The sequence below is a fragment of the Chaetodon auriga genome, chromosome 21 (genome assembly GCF_051107435.1).
Source record: "Chaetodon auriga isolate fChaAug3 chromosome 21, fChaAug3.hap1, whole genome shotgun sequence".
Lineage (NCBI taxonomy): Eukaryota > Metazoa > Chordata > Actinopteri > Chaetodontiformes > Chaetodontidae > Chaetodon > Chaetodon auriga.
In genome coordinates, this window is record NC_135094.1 from 12,562,991 (window position 1) to 12,582,988 (window position 19,998).

The 19,998-nt window shown below is 42.4% G+C and overlaps 1 protein-coding gene across 1 annotated transcript in view; it reads right to left on the bottom strand.

The window, feature by feature from the left end:
* Positions 1 to 19,998, bottom strand: part of LOC143314530 (uncharacterized) — an 81,497-nt gene that overhangs the window by 54,858 nt on the left and 6,641 nt on the right. The window contains exons 3-6 of the mRNA XM_076721594.1: positions 15,949 to 16,072; positions 14,175 to 14,354; positions 13,455 to 13,724; positions 6,398 to 6,481 (exon numbers count right to left, since the gene is read on the bottom strand). Coding sequence (XP_076577709.1) covers positions 6,398 to 6,481; positions 13,455 to 13,724; positions 14,175 to 14,354; positions 15,949 to 16,072 — 658 coding nt within the window. The remainder of the gene's footprint in view (positions 1 to 6,397; positions 6,482 to 13,454; positions 13,725 to 14,174; positions 14,355 to 15,948; positions 16,073 to 19,998) is intronic.

A 19,998-nucleotide genomic window follows, 5' to 3' on the forward strand; every position in this document is an offset into this window, starting at 1 on the left:
TGTGTGGCTTCCATATCCTGAATGCATAAGGTCGCTGATGGCCTCTATTGATGGACACTGCCGTGAAGCCATCACTCAAGTTATGGAGCTTTAATTGGAGACAGCATAAAACGATAAACCAAGAAACATGCATGGCTGAACAGCCCAATGTAAACCATTAATCATAGCGCAGGCAAAGACAAGTGGCCACCACATACACACATGCACACACACAGAAGGGTGCACACAGCTGCAGAGGCACACATACGCTGCCTTTGCACCACACACCTTGCATTTGTGTGCATATTTGCACACATATACACACACACACGTGGCAGAGACAAGTGTCCCAGTCACATATTCTCATGATAGATGACCCATTTAACTTTGATTTCTGAGAGAAATGAGCTCGCCAGCGATACAGGGTTACCACACGCATGCACACACACACACTTACTCACTCATTCAAAACACACACACATAGATACTACTACTACATGGGCTACATGTATGAACTCACAATGTACATTTGGTTTATATGTAAATAACAGCTTGCATTATTTGGTAGACACATGTATTCATGCCCTCTCGCTCGCTCTGTCTCACACACACAAGCAAGCACACACACACAGAGCGACACAGACACACACACGGTGCCACTTATTTGCATGAGAAGGGTTATAATATGGGGATGATTTGTGATGTAAGCAATCAGAAGTGAGGTAATTCATCAGTAGCTGTGTCTAACACACATCTCCGCTGGTCATAAATACAAATCTACACACGCGCACACATACACCTGCTTGTAAAATCGGCACAATCCCACAGAGGAGAGAATAAATCAGACGAGCAAAAAGTTGGCATGAAGGCAAAACCGTTAATAACACAAACCCACACAAATGTGCTCTCACACACATCACTCCCTCCACAAATACTTGGAATAAAAAAAAAAAAAAGTGACAGTCATGATATGTTTTAGGAAAGTTGGATTTCGCGTAGCCCTCGTCTGCATCTGTAAACCCTGGGAAACAAGTCACTGGCGTTGTCAACGTGAGCCTTTAAAAATGTTTGTCATTCACACAGTTTTTACAATGTTTCTTAAATCTTTCTGATATAAATAAATCCAGATAGATTTTGTTTTATTACCTGACTTCTGTATATTATGAATAGGGACTTTCAAATATGCAATTCAGCGATGCCATCTCTAAATCTGAAGCGGGAGATAAAAAAAAAGGCCATATTACCTGTACATTATGTTTGTGATGACATGTGAGTAAAAAGCCATCAAAATGTTCAATAAAAGCAGGGGAATCCAAGGGAAGATACAGAACTAGGAAAGGCTAGAGATTTGTTTATCACATAGCAATTAGGAGTAGATAGAGATGTCATTGATTTAGAGAGGAGAGACTGCTGTGAGGACTTTCTTGAAAAGATGAATTCTCACATTAAAAGGGAAGATGAGAAGCGACTGCTGCCCTGAACCAGAGTTAGAGGGTTATTCCTCCAATCGGAAGTGAGTAGAAGGGCTGCGAAAACTCAAGGTCTCAGTGTCAGTGTTTTAAACAACTCAGCAGGCTGAGATGCAACCGGAGTGAGAGAAACTAGAAGCATTGCTGTTCTCTTCTGTCTGTAACGTGCCCTAATGTTTATGCTGTGTGTACGTTTGGCTGCTGCCAAATACAAAAGCATATCTGTTCCAGCTTTAGTCCCATGAGCAATTAATTTTTGCAAAGTGATAATGCTGTTGTCCAGCCCTTGTCTTATTTGGTCCTTGATTGCGAATGTTGACGCCCCACAACAAATGGCGCCCCAGCAGAGCCACCGTCCAGTGACATATGAGACAGTGTTGATATTTGGACAGATGGATGGTGCATTAGAAGGATAAAAACCTTCCAAATACACACAAACACCTACAGCACGCACACACACGTTCCATACAGCGGTTGCAGCCCCTCAGCGCTCCTCTGTCCTCACATGCTTGGTTTCCCCATCTAATTGCTGCCATTCGTCAGTGTGTGTGTGTGTGTGTGTGTGTGTGTGTGTGTGTGTGTGTGTGTATAACAAGTGCTCCTGTACTTTGTGTTTTTGTGCTTCTTTCGTGATTCTGTCACTGCGCATTTACAAACAACTGTGGTGAAAAGAGAGAAAGTAACAGATAATCAGACAGACAGGTAAGAACGGGTAAGGAGAGAAAGACAGGAAGACGCGGAGACAGAGAAACACACACATGCACGAACACACGCACACACACAGAACTGTCACAGTGCCATAGGGCATACTAAACCTGTCAGCATTTAAACCTGCTGGCTTGTACTCTGGCTTGCCAAGTGGAATTAGTCTCACATAATATGTCAACCTCTTTATCGAAAACAACAAACAGCTACTTGAGTTATCCTACACAAATATATTATTTTAAACACAATCTTCATCCCCTCACCTGGTACAATAAAAATATGTGTATTTTGTCTGAGGCGTTTTAACCGCTCTTACAACGGTGCCCACATTAGGGATGTGACTATGCAGATGCAGAAATGCAGTTAAAAGATCCACATTCATACAAAATCTTCCAGGTAATTCTTCAGCATGGAGCGAATCAGAACTTGTTAACTGCAACATAACTTGACTTACATATATCTGATGCTGACATGTAAACAAATGAGACTGATTGCACTCTTTTGGGCAATCATGAAAATGTGACTGATGCTGCTGATAAATAAACCCGTTTATGATCCGCGTGGCTGGAGTGTGTGTGTCTGCAAAATAACGTTTATATGATAGTGTGTCTGTGTGTTTTTAATAAGAAGGTCCGCATTATTGCTTTTTTTTTTTTCCACATGTGCATGTGTGTGTCTGTGTGTGTGTGTGTGTGTGTGTGTGTTCAACATGATAATTTGTCAGTTTATGTTGTGAGGGGGCTAAACAGATAAGCAATCCACAGCTCAATCCTTCATCCTGCTCTGATTATAAATCAGCTGGAGCTCTCAGAAGCAATCAGCAAGAGCAATCTGCAGCCGCCACAGACACCTTATCAATCAGAGGGCACCATCACACTGTCACACGCGCGCACATAAACGAAAGAAATACACACTCACATATTCGTGTGGTCCTGCACCCGCACCCCCAGACACAAAGACAGGTATGCCGCAATTGTAATTCTCCATCCCTACCCTGCAGCCTCTTCCCTCCTGTTAAAACTTCCTTCTCTTTTCTCTTTTTTTTTTTTTTTGTTTGTCTTGTGAAACAGGATCACAGCTGCCTGGCGGCCACAGACCTGTGCAGAGCGAAACACATCACTCCTAATTACAGTCTGATATTAATAACAGAGAAAAATATTAATCTTGGAGGTAAACACTAAGCCGCTTAAAGGAAAATTGCAAATAAATCAGATTATCTTATAGGAATATCCTCCGAATGGGCCGAGGGGGTAATGAGAAACCTGGGCCTCTCTCTCGCTCTCTCCCACTCCCCACTCTCCTGCTGGATTTAAAAAGGTGTGACTGTGTGTACGTGTCTAGGTGTGTGTTTGTGAGCACATCTGTGTATTTATAAAACTGCAGCGTGACCCCTCCTCGCCCACCCCACCACCACCACCACCACCGGCATCACCTCCTTCATTCTCTCTCTCTCTCACTCTGCTGCTGTATTCATTTTTCACCTCCAATTTTATTTTTTCATCGGTCGGGGGGGCGCCGCCGAGCAGATTCAATTAGGTTCTATGATTGGGCCGCTGGCATTCAGCGGGGTCATGGAAAGGTTAAAGAATTCAGTGGCACAAACATGATTATGGCTCTGTAGCATTTGATCAGAAGTAAGGTTTGTCACGGCAAAGTGGAGCCCCTCTGTTTCTTTCAGTGGGACCACCGGTTCGGCCTGTGTGTGATGTGAGAGCTGTTCCACGTGTTGGTTTAGCTGATTCTCTCATTGAATGGAAATTATGTGCTGGAGATGCTGGACATACAGCGGGCATGGAGAGATATGCACAAGTGCATGTGTGTGCACAGGTGTGGCATGCTGCTACACCAGCGAGCAGAAAAACACAGATATATATGCACAGAAACATTCATTGTCTCTCTCCCCTCTATCTCTCTCGCACACACACTCACACACACATTCGGAGAGTAGCAGAGTAATAAAGCCCACCCTTGCAGTGAAATTAAAGCTAGTCAATGACACTGCGTGCTGAGTACACACTAAATCATTTTTATACCCAGATGAAATAGCCAACATAATACCAGCTCTGCACATGTATCCAATATCACCTGGAGACTATGAAAAAAAAACAACAAACAAACAAACAAAAAACAGCTAATCAAATATCATATTGGATGTGTCAGATTCATGTCAGAACAAGAGATTAATACTAAATATAGGAAATATGGTACAATAACAGTGTGAGATCTTTTTATATTCAAAATGACCAGGCAGAGAGCACATTATGAGATATTGGATTGATAAACAGGCTGGGATGCTGTTGTTCGGTGAGTATAATAGAACAATAACGTTGCTCCTGGGTTAGCAAAGATTGCATTATGATTTTAATGTGTTTTACAGACACGGGCCCTTCACTGAGAGGAAATGATGTCAATAAATAAGCAGCCCTACATTTTAAAACAAAGAGAACCGCAGTCAATGCACAAAAACGTGCGAATGCAGAATGGTGTTTGGTTACCATCAAATATCTTACACAGCAACGCATGCAAGCACACGCACACGCACAGAATCATAAGGATTTGTCAGACATTTTAAACTGATATGCGGACATATTTATATTTTAAATATTAGTACAAAACTGCTCGTACATAAGACTTCAGGCAGCTCATATGTGAAATCTTTGATAGACGGCATCTCAGAGCTACACTCCACCAAGGTTACACAGTACCCATATCCATGCCTATTTGTGCACACACATTTCTTTTCGCTCACACCTGAATTTGCCCACGAGTAGATTCATTTTGACAGTGCATGTCAATCATCTCATTTTGGGAGTGCCTGTCAATCATCTCCTTCCCTCAAATCACCAGAAGCCATAGCCATCAGGGAGCTTTCCCATCTGCCACTATCTGCCACTTCAGGTGTGGAACACCAGCCAGACGCAACCAGTCAATAGAGGTGTTTGGTACTCCAGTCCCTTGCTGCGGCCTAATTGCCGGTGCAACACTCAAATATGTCCCACACTCCCCAATTCTTGTGAACCCCCACCCACCACTAAGAAATCCCCATTCCATACTCAAGATGGGTATTTACATGGCCCACACCGCGGAGAGCAAACAAGCTCATTTAAAAGTTCACATGCTAATGTGTGACATTTAATCCAAACTTTACACGGGGAAAAGGACACGCAACAATAGATTTTGATTCCTTTCCTGTCCGTGAATCTCATCATCTTTCGCCTTCCATATTTATGAGTTGAAAAGGCGGGACACCTTAGAGGGGAGTGAGCGGAAGGGACAGGGAGTTTACTGTTTGAAAATTGGGCTGGTTAGAGATATTTGTACTCCAGCGTCTCCTTCTTTGTTGATATTGTTGATGCACAAATTACTCGTTACCACGTGGCACAAATCCACTAAACAGTTGTCAAGCAGCCCACTTCACATGTATGTGTTACTTAATAATTACGATATTATCAATGTGTTATCATCTTTAAACATCTGCAGGCTTCTCACTTTCAGCTGCGTCGGTTTCACCAGCTGAAACGACAACTGTCTGAAATATCAGCTGTGGCTAATTAACGTAGTTAATTCCACGAGTTGGCCAAACCACAGAGTGAAACTCTTAACAGTTGTCTGGTAAATGCACTCTGAGAGGCAGTGTCTGCACGCTCGGCCAAAGACAATTTCCTAGAGATACACCACTCTGTATCATTTTCATACTTCAGAAGTGTGGAAAGAATGGAAAGTGGAAAAACCAAAAAGTCAGCCAAAGGGGTTGTGGTTGGGAGGGGTAGCTGGGCCTGTGTGTGTATTTGTCTCCAGCTGAATTTTTGCTTTCACCGGCTGACACATGGCCACATGCACTGCATATTATATTCCCAAGCAGATTTATGTTTAATCCAGATATTATTTGTAGGTGTTGAGTATAAGGAGTAATTTAGTTTTTTTTAAATCTTCACTCCTGGGCCACTCCCATGATCGCTTTTACGAGGCATTGCTGTTGTATATGTTTTATTTTTGGCATTTATTTCCCCCTTGGATGTGGTTTATGCAAGAAGATACGATCAAACTACACTGCACCCCCATGGGGAAACTGGTCCTTATGAGGCCAGATGAGACCACATGATGAATTTTCATTGCATTTATAATTCTGGCTGTAGAGTCGATTTCAAAGCTGAGGGTGAGAGGAGAGCCACGGCTAAATGAATGTAAGGATAACAGTGACACAAACGAATGCTGTGAATGCTTTTTTTCTTTCTTTTCCGTACCTCAGAGCGAAGCAACTCCTCCCTCTGGTGACACTCTGACAGCTCGCGGTTCTGTCGCTCCACCTGCTTCCTGCTGACCTTCAACTACACAGAGACAGAGAGTGTGACGGGAAACGGCTCAATAATTATATTAATTTTAATGATAATGCAATAAACCTCATATAGCCTACTTTGAAGCTTAATTAGATGCAAGGTGAGATCTGCTGTATGTTTTTGTCACACTGAAGGCGCTTGAGGTTCAAAAAGGGACAATGTAGAACAAGGGCATTTGCAGTTAATGAAACTGCAAATGAACAGAAACAAATAAAGACGCCGATGGACCTACAGTGGGAAAAGGTTTGTGATGTAGGAATAGTCAGGTTCTTTCTCTCTCACTCTCTCTCTCACACACACACACACACACACACACACACACAGATCGACCAGGACAGGCCAGGGATGAGCACACCCCATCTGATCTGTGGCCCGTTCATTCATTAGACCCATGCTCTCCCCTATTGATTTCAGCTTAAATAATGAGAAAGCTTATCCAAAAATCTTTAGCATTTGGGCTCCAACTTAAGGGAATCGATGGGGCCATTTCCCATTTTGAACAGCACATACGCAGGGGTTTTATGTACGGTGAACGGGACAAATCCCGATGCTGATAAATCAATAGGCCTTTTTGTCGATGGACAGGCATGCTTGCACACACACATGCATGCATACATGGACACACATGGCTGACAAATGGTATTTTTGAGGCAATTAAAGTGAGCTGTAAACATATGAAGGCCAATCAATTGGTCAGTGAGGTCTATTATCAAGGCTTTAACACTGATTTAGAAGGGGCTTTAAGGAGCCAGCGGCTTTAAGTGTGGCATAGTCACTTATGCAGATCAACAGCAGCTAGAGACCTGCACAGATCAGTGGTGCACAGTGCTAAGCTGCTCACACAACAAGATAGGATACATGTCACCAACACAGCCTCAAAACTGCTGCATGCAGGGAACGATGGGGGACTTGTAAATGTTGGCAGTGCTGAGGAGAAGTGAAATGAAAATGTGCTTCTAAGGAACTTTAAAAGCCCATTTTTGTTTATTGGCTTACGTTATGTTTAAAAGTTTTATTATTTAACTGAACTTCGTCAACAAAAAAAAAACTTTGCCAATATCGTAGCAAAACATTTATAAATGATATTTTTGCCGCTTATCAAATCTTTGTAAACAAACAATGTCGTCAGGAATGGCGGCAATATTAACTCCCTCGTAGCCACAGGCGTCGCTGAAGAATTATATCATATATTCTCTCCATAATTCATAAAAAAATGACAGTTTGCATCTAGGTGAAATAAGAAGAGGGGAGGGGAGGAGCTGCGTGGTGGACAATTCTATTTTAGCAGGGGTAGACAAGCTTGTTAGGAGGAAAACGAATACATCAGTGCTGTCCACCCTCCAGGCTTTCCCCCCCACTGCTTCCACTTTACTAAAGGTGAGACACATGCGTTAGCAAAGCTAACCTACAGACAACATTTCCCTGAGGTAATTGGTTCCGCATTAATATTCATTTGATTCTGTATTCAGCGGCTATGACAAGCTTCTCTGCTTTGATGCTCTGTGCCTAGGTCTCCTCGCCCACCACACAATGTTAACCAACCCCACTTTCTCCTGCTGTCTGAAATACCACAGTCATATAAATCTCAACCAAAACCTTTCTCGTCTCTAAGTGCGTTACTTTTGTCTCTGGTTTATCTCATTTTGACTCGTGCAACGCGCCCCGTTCTTTCATTCCACTGTTTCAGTCTGGTTGATCTGGTGCGTGTGCATGTGTGTTGCTGAGGCATGACATTTCAATTGTGCATCCAATCAAATTGGCGGAGAGGCAGTGAGGAAGGTTGGGGAGCGATGAGGGGTGCGGGGGTGTTCTGAGGGTTGCAGACCAACCGTTACCATGGTGAACCACTTCTGTCAAAACCACCAAGGTCACAACTGCTGACCTGCAGTGTTATGGGACTTCTGAATAGCATACTGTATATGGTCATGAGGATTTCGCTCTTTCTTTCTTTGTTCTTTTCCTTTTTTTTCTTTCTTACTTCCTTTCTTCCTTTCACAAGCCCTTCTTGCTTTCTGTTTTGCTTCTCTACATTATTTTTTCTTTCTGCCTCTCGTCATCTTCTTCTCTCTCTTTTTCTGTTTTTCTTTCCCTCTATGTATAACCGCATTTCCTTCATTTGGCCTTTTTCCCTTTTCTTTCATTTTTAAGATTGACTAATTGTACCATTATGAGACCCGTGGTGTTGTTGAATCCATTATGTATGGCCTGTGCTGGCAGTGAGTCTGAACACGGCTTGTTTTTAGTCATTATAATTCAGTTTGCTAACACACAGCCATTGTGCTAGAGTGGGGTTAAGGGAGATGGTATGATAAAATATTGAGGGCGAGCAAGGCAGCTGCAGATGCTAGCTGTCATGTGTGAGCGAATGAATGTTATGACAAGCATGTTTAAACATTCATGCGGGGAGGAGAGTTTAGGAGGGCTTTTCATTAACACCAATATGTCTTCGTCTCCCCGGTGCAGACACTGCTGGTGTAAGCATGACAACAACAGGGAGGAGAGGAATTAACATCTTGAGAGGAAACTGTCACAGACACACACGTTGAGAGAGGTAGAAACACTCGATCCTGTGCATGAGCACACACAAACATACGCATCTTCCATCGGCTGAGTGCTCTTCACTACCTCACATCTGACATGAAAAGTGCTAAGTGAAATTGACACTCTACTTTCAAACTCTATCAGACAGCAAAACAACTTTCTCTTGTTTACCAGAACAACTATCTGAAAGTGTAACATCGTGTTCTGAGCTGATCAAATAGCTGACAGTAGAACTGAGCAACGCATTCAGATAGGAAGAGTGCAATGGGTTCTCACATCAGCTACAACAATGACACAATAGAAATGATTTTTCAAAGGAAGAATAGAGATGTGGGAGGTTTCTAGGCCAAACTTACATCACCCACCATGCTGTTAGGTTGTCAGGAGATTTGACCTGGTAGCAACAGTGCAATCACTTGACAGTTCCTGGAGACTAGAGAGAAGAAAAGCTATTTGTGGCATTCGTTGGGAGCAGAGCAATGGCCAATCTCTTTACATAACCTTGACGAAGCTAGATGAAGAGACACTTTAACAGGTCGGGGGTTGAAATAACAGTGTTGTGGTAAAGTGGGTGAACAGTATGTCCTTGAAAAAAAAAATGTTCATATATTCTTTTAATCTCTTATACAAGTCCTGTCAACATATCATCTGTAGCTTTTGATGAAAAGCACATGGCATGTATATTACACTAGCGTGGCATGACATAAGAGGTATACACATTTTGGCTCACTAAAAATCAAATAGAGTGCAAGATCAATACGTATGCTGATGATCTCATGAAGTCAAATTAAGGCAAAGGAGAAAAAAGGAGCATCAGGTATTCTCAACATAAGTGGCTTTGACTCGCAATATGTGTTTGCATAACATGAGCTTTAGATAATGTCATAAATGGCTTTAAATGCTGCAAGGTGCATTAAAAATATGCACAGTCATCGGTTTTAGCTACACCTTGATGCAAACAGTTTGAATTAATCTAGTTTTCACTGGTCAAGCAATCCCATTTTGATATTCAAATTCGGTGCCTATGTGTGACAGTGCATGTTCGTGCAAGACTGATCTAATCAGTCTTAAATCAGTTAATAAGCCAAGGACAGGGAGGAGATGACTCAGCTGATGTGAGCATGAGCTAATATTAGCATCCCACCCCCATTCAAGACCTGCACTGCACAGAGTAGCATCCAGTGTTCGGGCTTTCCATTACAGAAGTGCAGGCATTGGACATCAAGCACTGCAGTTTAGCTCACCTTAGTGAATTACATTAGCACATTAGCAAAGGTGCCATGACCTAATGCTAATGCCAGGTGCAGCATTTACAACCGGATTCTTCTTTTCCAAAACACCTTGAGCCAATTTTGAGTGTAGCCTTTAATCTGCCCTGAGAAAGAAAACCAAGAGCGATCTATACGAATGAAAAAAGACAGAAAAACTTGGAGAAGACAGACAGACAGACAGACAGACAGACAGACAGACAGACAGACAGACAGCATTTAGCTCACAGGTGGTTGAGATGCGAAAACATCTCAGTTGCCATTCTTTAAAGACGCTGAGCTCCAACGCACAATGCGACTGGTATCATCACGTCAAATAATTCTGACTCTGTGTTTTAATTGAAGCTCTCCCACTGGCAGCCATACAGACCAAACCGGAGGAGCAGATGAGTGCTACTCTGTCAAAACTAATTCTCATCTACAAACTCCACATGACAAACTGCATGCCTAAATGTTGCAAACACGGGCGCACATGCCACAGAGGCAAACAGTTGCACTCATGAGTACTTGATACATACAAACATACACAAGTGTGCACACTGAAACTTAAACTGCCCATTAATTAAAAGCCAGAGTATGCAGCTGGGGTGGGGAGGGCGGGGAGGACGGGGTGGGGTGGGGGGGGGTTGCGACACCACAAATCTGGGAGACTTCCTGTAAGACATAAATCTGTTGTGTTCTCTCTCTCTTCCTCTTGCCGAGGAACAACAAAGACAGTCTTGTCTGGGTGTCTCCCTCCCTTCTCTCTCCTCACCATTCATTAGAGGCACCAGAAGCCGTGGTCAGGTTCAAAGAAAATCTACATTCTCTCCCTTTCAGTCGCTCATTCATTCCCTCTGTCTTTTGCGTTCTGGTTTGCTCTCGCTCCTACCCATTTTCTCCCTCTCCCTATCTCTCGCTGCCCCTCTCCCAGTCTCTCCCCCACTCCTCTCTAAACACCCTGTCTTCCACATGGCCCGGATAATGAGTGGTGAAGCTAAACGAGAGGAAACACGGCTCACTATTAGGATGGGAACGCTGACTGAAGGTTTTAAATAAACGGAGAGAACTTGAGGCCAAATTGTATTTCCAAGGACATAAACTAATGGAACAGGCAGACATTCTCTGAACAAATACACACTCTGTTTAAACTACCATAATAGTTGTAAAAATATACATGTCCATGTGGATCTAACTGAGAGACAGGCTGGCAGAAGGCAGTATAAATGCATATGTCCTCACATAGGCGAGTAGAAAAAAAACACCAACACTGCTTACATGAATTCAATACCACTTATTTCCTTGGTGTGAAAAGCCTATTACCTCGCTTTCAAAAGCAGAACAATAAGGACGTGAAAAAAACATAAATGCTTGTCTATGTCATTGAAAACTAATTAGGCAAATGTGTTTTCTTAAGTGTCTCTGATATGCTCTCAGGCATATAAATCCACACCCACATATAAACACAAAGAGGAGCCCTCCCTGCCTCACTCTATGAGGTTAATTGGGTTATCTAGGCTGATTAGCATAACTAATTAGGATGCTTGTTAACAGATAAGTATTATTTATTCAATTAGTGCTCTGGGTGCATGTATGACGCTGTGCATGTGTACAGATCCCCTTCATCACTGGCACAAGTTCAAATGAAAATGAAGCAAAGCTAAGTAGGCATGAAGTGAGACCTGTGGGTGTGTGTGTTCACTTCATCATTTATCTGTTCAACACACACAGATGCTCACCATCAGGTGCCAGACGGCCCCCCCCCACACACACACACACACACACAAGCGTGCCAAGCTTGCCATGCTGCAGCTCTTAAATCCCTAATCATCATCATTAGGCCTCTGTTTAGCATAATTAGCACTGTTAAGCAGATGAGCTGAGTCGAGCCAGGCTGTGCCAGTCACAGCAACTGACATATGTCACCTTTCCGGCACCTTTCCAAGCTGCTGAAGAGGATACTTGTCTCCATCAGGTGGGTTTATGGCACATTTGCATGTTTTCACTGATTGCTGATGGATAATGTAGCAGCTGATGCTCGCGGCACACTCTGACGCAATGAGTGCAAAAAAAAAAAAAAAAAAGTCCAAAAGGGTGACATCTTTTTTTTTTTGAAGGCAAACAGCTTGTAAAGTGACACGGCTCTCGCAGTTATATCAGTTAATGGAACAATACTGAGCTCATTTCACCAATTTATTCATTCATGTTTACAAATGCAGATGCTGCCTTTTGTTTGCGATGCTTAACATGCGCTTCAAGACGACAGTAAACACGAAAAAAGCAAATCAACAGCACTCCTCTAGTCTTCAGCTCACAAGTGAAAACTCACAAACACACTCCAACACTCACAAATAACCAGAGAGGGAAAATGAAAGAGAGAGAAAGAGAGCGGGAGAGCTACATTTACTGAAATTAAACATTTTCTCATCAGCCTGAGGGTGCAGCAGGCCCACTAATGTATTATTCATCCCCACTTCACAAAGGAACATTAATCAATTATGAAGATATGAGGATCTTAAAGTATAGAGGAGAGACGAAGAGCGGCCCGTTCGTATTAATATGCGGCCGCAATCGTGCGCCCCCCCCCTCCACCCCCCACCCCCTTGCTCCTCAAATCAATATTTTGCAGATTAATTTGGAGCGGTTGTGGCGAGATGGCAGGATGGAAGGAGGTGGGGGGGGGGGGTGTGGGGGTGGAGGAGAGGACAGAGTGTCTGAGGTCTGAATTAAGGTGAAGTATTTTGTTATTTTTTTCTTCCATGTCTGCATAAGTGCACACGCATGCGTGTAAATATGATGTCTTCTGTACTGTTGGAAGCAAACACGCTGAAACAGCTCAATTAAGAAAACGTCATACAAAATATGACTAAAGGTTCAAAAGATGGAGCATATCAAACATGTGAATTACATAATGAATTGAATGATTAATTGTGGATGAAGGTGTGTTCCTGCGTGTGATATCCTGAGCTCTTTCGAGTCCCTTGGTTTTACAAATCTTTTATTTGGAGGCGCTATTTGAAAAAGAAAAAGTGTCATTTCATACAGGAGAATTAAAATGAGGGAACACAATGAAGAGAACCAATTTTCTTATTTGCAGCTGAGTTTACACATTATCACCCATTGTTGAGTAGTCTGGTTAGATACAATAGATCCACTTAGTACATTAATATACTCACCTCAGAATTCAAAATAGCTGCTTTCTCAGCCCACTTTTTAACAGCTTCAGCACAGGCCTTTCTCTCCTCCTCCATCCCCCTCTTCCACTCCTCCTCCCTCTTCCTCTCCTCCTCCTCTCTCTTTTGTTGCTCATGCCTCCTCCTCTCCTCTGCCCTTTGATGCTCCTTTTCGTGGTTCAGTACCCGCTCGTCTTCTCTTTGCTTCCATTCCTCCTCTTTTCTCTTCAGCTCCTCCTGAAGCTCCCTCGCTCTCGCGCTCAGCTTGGAGAGCTACAGTCAGACAGAAAGAAAAAGGAGAAATGTGCAGGCAGTCACATCTCTGCACTCTGTAAAACAAATGAGGTACCAGTCACTTAATCTAAAAACTAATCTGAAACATCAAGAGGCCCATTGCAAGGCAGCATCTTGTAAGACAGCTGAGGGGAGAGGAGGTTAAAAAAAGATGTTTGAAGTGCCTGATTGGCAGCTATTGAGTACATTATCAGCTATTTCTTCATGTACAGTAACTACTGCGCATGTGAAAGTACATGTGTACACGCAGGAATCCCAACTGATCACTGGTGGAACAACAATCTAGATGGATAAATAGCAGTACGGGTATTTTGGAGTGAACTGGCCCTTTATGTAGGATTTTTACTGGCTTACATGTTTATATTGTGTACATATGTTTACATTGTATTGGTACTTTTACTTCTTCGGCTCACGCGAGCCTCTGCCCACCTGAGCATGCGTGTCGGCCCCCTCTTGTTGCAGCAGATGCACGTTAGCTTGCAGTTTGGTGATGCAGACGTCTTTCTCAGCGACCTCCTTCATGTTGTCTTTCTGGATCCGCTGCAGACAAGAGAGCTCGCTCTGCAGGTGCACCAGCCTCTCACTGCTTTCCAGCACCTGTGCTGCAGTCTGGGCCATGACAGAGTTTAAATGGTAAAGATTCTTTCAAAGGAAGGCATTGTCAGTGAATGTGATTGTTGATTACCAATGCCATGCAATAATCTTAAGCTGTCCAACAAAACATCAGTAGCATTTCATGCTCATATTTATATTAATTGTTAATGTCCCATTTTACAACAGAACTCTTTTTAATTATGGAAGACTGTCATCTGCAATAAGTATGATTTATTAAAAGATCTATATTTAGTCCACTCCAAGTAAAACCAGTTTATATCTTAAATCCTAATGTTGTTTAGTTATTTATGGTGATGTCAAACTGTACAGATGAGACAATGAGTGATGCAAAGCATAAGCCACTATAAAAGAATGATCATGGCATGGTTTACATAAAGGAAACACCGCAGCCATGTTAGCAATTCACATACCATTACAGATGAAACTCCTCTGTGCTGACGAATGCAAAGGAACTAAATATGAGCCTGCGCTGTTTTCATTGTTAAGGATATATGGTTGTTTTAATTAAGCCTCATAGACGTCAGATTCTGGGAACTTATTCAACGCGTACAACTCGCTTATTGAGAACAAATACAGATGAAATTCTGTGGCAATCATCTTTATCAAGTCTGTGTGTGTATGTGGGTCTGTGCCAGCACATCTATCCGTGCATCTGCATTGCAGACGTACCAGTTAAGTAGAAACACAAGCAGAATGAGAAAATATATCAACATTTGCTGAAAATATGATTAACAAAACAAGCTCCAGTTACTCTACTTGTTTCTCTAAGGCTCTGTAATCACACAAACCACTAATTAGCACCAGTGCAAATGAGTCAACTCACAGGCAGCATAAACAAACAGTAACCAGCCAACACACACATAAACAACCAACAAGCCCGGGTTTACCACAAGCACAAATCTATGTGTGTGTGTGCAGTGTGTGTGTGCATTTCTGCAAGCCTGTGTGTGTTTACGTGTGTCTTAACCGTAAGCCACAGAAGACAGTAAAACAGCAGTGGGTATAATTTAGTGACACCCTGTAAGGAGGTGTGGGAAGGCCGTAAAAAACTCTCCCTTTTAATCCCGGCCGGCGACGCCATGTTTGTTACCCAGGGCTGTGAGATATGCTGGTAATTCATCACACACGCCTCAGCTTCCTGTTAAACCTGGCTGCACATGGAGCGCTTCTAGCACAGCTGCCAAACCAATATCGTAAAAAAAAAAAAAAAAAAAAGACTTCTCCACCTCTTAGAGAGGCATCTGAACAATACCAAGCAGTCTCTAAAAAATCACCTAAACAAGTCATTTAGTTGTGTGGGCAGTCTCGCAGCTGTGATGAAAAAAATCTGCTAAAATGATCAAGATTCAATTTCTTTGCTTTCATTACAGGCTTATGACAACACTTTGAAATAAGAGAAGTCGGTTCAAATCCATGTAGGTGTGTGTACGTAATATACTGTAGTCAATTAAATTAGATTAAAATTTAATTATCTTAAATCATAGGCAGATGTGTTCACAAAGGTTTTAAGACTGGACACAATACACTAATGACATTTTTCCTGTAGTTTATTCTTTGTAACAAGCTGAACTCCAGTCCAGTTATTTACCTTTTGTTTTTGCTGGAAATTCTCCCTGAGCTCCTTCTCCAGATCCGAGATGACCATGTCCTTGGTTTGCAACTGCATTTTCAGGTCTTCTAACTCAGATGCGATCTGGACCAGGGAACCAGCACTGTGGCAGAAAAGGAGGGAGAGGATGACAGATGACAGAGAGTCACAGGAAACACTAGACAAAGGTAAATTGTTGATATATTCTCTGGCATAATTTCCAGAATGTGTATTGAATGTGTTCCAAATCTGAGCTTAATTACAGAGATGAAAACCTAATTATCATCATCTGATCTAAACACAGGAAAATGTTTATGTGCAATGTTTGCTGTATCAAAAATGACAGAAATGTTACAAACCTGTCACAAAATGAATCCTGAATCAACCTTAATTAAGACGTTTAATTAATGAATGTAATGCTTTCTAACATAAAATAAGACATAAAGAAATAAATAAGCCATCCACTATATGAACGGGATGCAGTGTGTATACTATCTAATATGTGATTCATAAAAAAATCTAATTCAAAAGCAGCAAAGAGATGCTGAGCCTGGTGAAATTTGTGCTAGGTGACAGCAACTGGAGCTGATATGCACGTGTGTGTGTGTGTGTGTGTGTGTGTGTGTGTGTGTGTGTGTGTGTGTGTTTCCCAGCGGTGAAAATACGTTAACTCTGCCCAGACACCTTTCTGAGTCACCAGTGACAGCTGTCACACACCCGAGATGGAAGGAGAAAAAAAGAAAAAAAACAGATCACACAGTACTGTGCAGTACTCTTCACAAACACACAGGCGCGTACAAACACACACACACACACACACACACACACAATTTCATATTTACCAGCAGCCTCATGAGATGAGTTATTCTGATGAAACTTTGCGCAGATTAAAAATGTTAAACTCACATTTGATCAAGCGTGTCTACACGTTCGCACCAAGCAGGGAAGGAAAGGCAAGCTTTGACAAAAGTGACATGTGAGTGGATAGAGAGCGCTGAGAGTTAAATCTTTCACTTCAGGAAAAAAAAAAAAAAAAAAACTTTTCAGTCAAATGGAGTAAAAGCCACAGAGGAGACTGTGAAAAAACTGACTTTAGATTATAGTTGGTTTCTGTCTCCAGAAGAGAATGGGAAAGTGTGTGAGCTGCTGTGCTACTAATTCACTTTCTATTCCACTCGAACTACAGAGTTCCTCCAGTGTTATGAATTATCACTTTGCAGAGCATTTCACTGAGAAAATGCTGAAGAAAAAAAATGCACATAAACAGTGTGTACTCATAAGCATCAACAGAAGCCTTCATATGTACAGAGATGTGTAATCTTTGACTAATGATATGCACAAACTTCAAGTTCAACTTTTGACAAAGGACAAAACAGCTGTATTATAATGTAATTTCTCTTACTATTTAGGGCCTTTTAGATGGAGGGTGAAAATCATGATATTTATAGGCAGTTTTTCATTTCCCTGTCACTTTGGTGGAAAAAAACTGTACTTAAATCACCCAAATTTAAGAGAGATTCTTTGGAGAGTGGTCTGAAATGGGAACAAGTTGAAAATGGAAAGAGGGTTTTGAATGAAAAGCAACTGCAGCCAATTTCAACCTTATTTTCACCTGCACAGTGGGGCGGTGGGTTTAGCGTGCCGTGTGTATGTGAGTGTACATGAACATGTGGACTACAGAAAACCCACTCTAGCAGAGACATCATTTTTGTCTTAGCCAAGCATTCTTCTTAAAAACACGCAAATACGCACACACCGAGTTAATATGCAGGCAACAAAGGTTAGACAATAGAAGAAGAAAATAAGCATAGTTTTTATTACTTAATGGCACATAAGGCTCTATTCTCTGCAATATTAATGTAGTAATAGTAGAATTTTATACCCTTTTGCTTGTTTGGGAAAATAAATGCAACCACATTCAGAGCAACAAGTCGAAATGCAAATATATGTATGCCATTCAAGGTTTGTGTGTGCGTGCGTGTGTGTGCATATTAGGTTGTGATAATGCGTGGAACAAACGAGCCCATATGATTTACTTTTTGTTATACTCAATACCGTAGTTGTGCCAAACTAATGGCATAATGTTGAACCAACAGATGAACAGGGAATCCCTATTTAGAGCTGTGAGTGTTGTTATGATTACTGTGTGGACAGAGAGAGCAGGGCGAGTGAATATGACCGAGTGTGTGTGTGTGTGTGTGTGTGTGTATCACCGTAAATGTGTGTGATATTAAAGCAGGCTCTCGATATCTCAAGCTGTCACTCAGGCCTATTAGGCAAGGCTAACAAAATTAGTCATGAATATGCAGTAATAACATGCAAATTGCCACCCCTTCCCCCTGCCTTGTGTGTGTGTGTGTGTGTGTGTGTGTGTGTGTGAGAGAGCATGTATGTGTGTTTGCCCTTAGGGCTATAGACATTGGCTCTGTAAACCCAATTCTTTCTACATCATTACAGCAACGAGACATAATTCATAAGACAAATATAAACATGCATGTAGGCTGGCATGCACAAGCACAAGCACGCACACACACACACACACACACACACACACACACACACACACACAGCACATAGGTCCCCTACACTGTGGTCTCCACATGCCAAGGCTTATATACTGCAGGTGGTTGTGAACCATTTTTATGCTGAGCAAAGACTTGTAGGATTTCCAGTGCCACATTTTATGCTTAAACACACACACATCTGTGCATGAGCGTACACAAACATGTAGATCGTCTGTTGCCTCCATGTCCCCAGGGTGATGTTTGATACAGCCTGGGTGCTGCCACAGCAATTAACCTCCCTGTTAATGAGAAGAGCTGTCAAGCAGCCAGATGGCACCGCCTGGCATGCTGCCATGTGCGCACACACACACACACACACACACACGCACGCACGCACGCACAGTACATTCACAAATACACACTCTCACACACAGACATGCGCATACACATTCATGCACGTGCACACACACACACACACAAAATCCTGTCTCCCCCTGCTGTACACCTAACTGTTGCTGGTTGTCAGCGCCCCTCACCCCTCCCTCTTCACTTCTCCCCTGCATTGTCTCTCTATGGCTCTCCATCCTTCCCCTCTTCCCTCCCTCCCTCCCTCCATCTCTGGCAGCTGCTTATCCATGTCGCAGCACTGCAGATGTCACAACTCACCAGCTGGGAAAACGGCAGGGGAGGAGAAGAGAGGAGACAATTTTGAGAGGAGAGGAGGAGTTTGTTGCATCTCCATATTTGACAGAGAAGCAACTGGGGGAAAATTTATGAATTCGTACATGACTGATTGATTAAGTCTTTAGATTTGTTGGTTAAGATTTTTATTACAGATTGTAAGGATGTTAGAAATTGTTTCCAAAGTCAGTTTTATCATTGTAAATTTTATATATATGGAATTTTTTTTTATATCTATTTATGAGTGTGTGTAGATATGTGTGCTGAACATGTCCTGCACTGTGTGTGTGCCTGCGTGTGTGCGCGCGCTAATGAGCGTGGCACTTGGCCGGGGCACGGCCCGCTGTGTGTGCCTGTCTGCATGTCCACACGGCAGCCCACCAGGCCCGCGTATTGATCAGTTAGCTTGGCCTAATAGGAGAAGAGGAGCCTGACCTGGGAAAGTCAATATGGAGAAAAAGAGACATATCCTCCTCCCGTCCTGAGAGACAAGTGGAAGAGAGAGGGAGGGAGAGACAGAAAGAGTGAGGGGAGAGATAGAGACAGAGATAGAAAGTAATGTGCATCCACCACTGTCCTTGCAAAGAAGAAACCGGCAAGGGAAGACTCGGGAGACGGTCAGAAACAGCTGGACAACAGAAAAACAGGCAAAGCCATGAGGAAAATAATAATGTAACAATAATGAACCTCCAGTCTCCTAAGCTTAAATATCTTATTATTTTTGCTAACAAAGAAAAGTTTTGAATTAGAACAGTTACACTGAGGGATACTGCCGGAGTGTGAAATAAGTTAAGTTCCTACCTTTCCCAAATGAGAATCAGGATATTCTGTCAAAGCTTCTTTTTTTACCTAACTAACTTTCAGC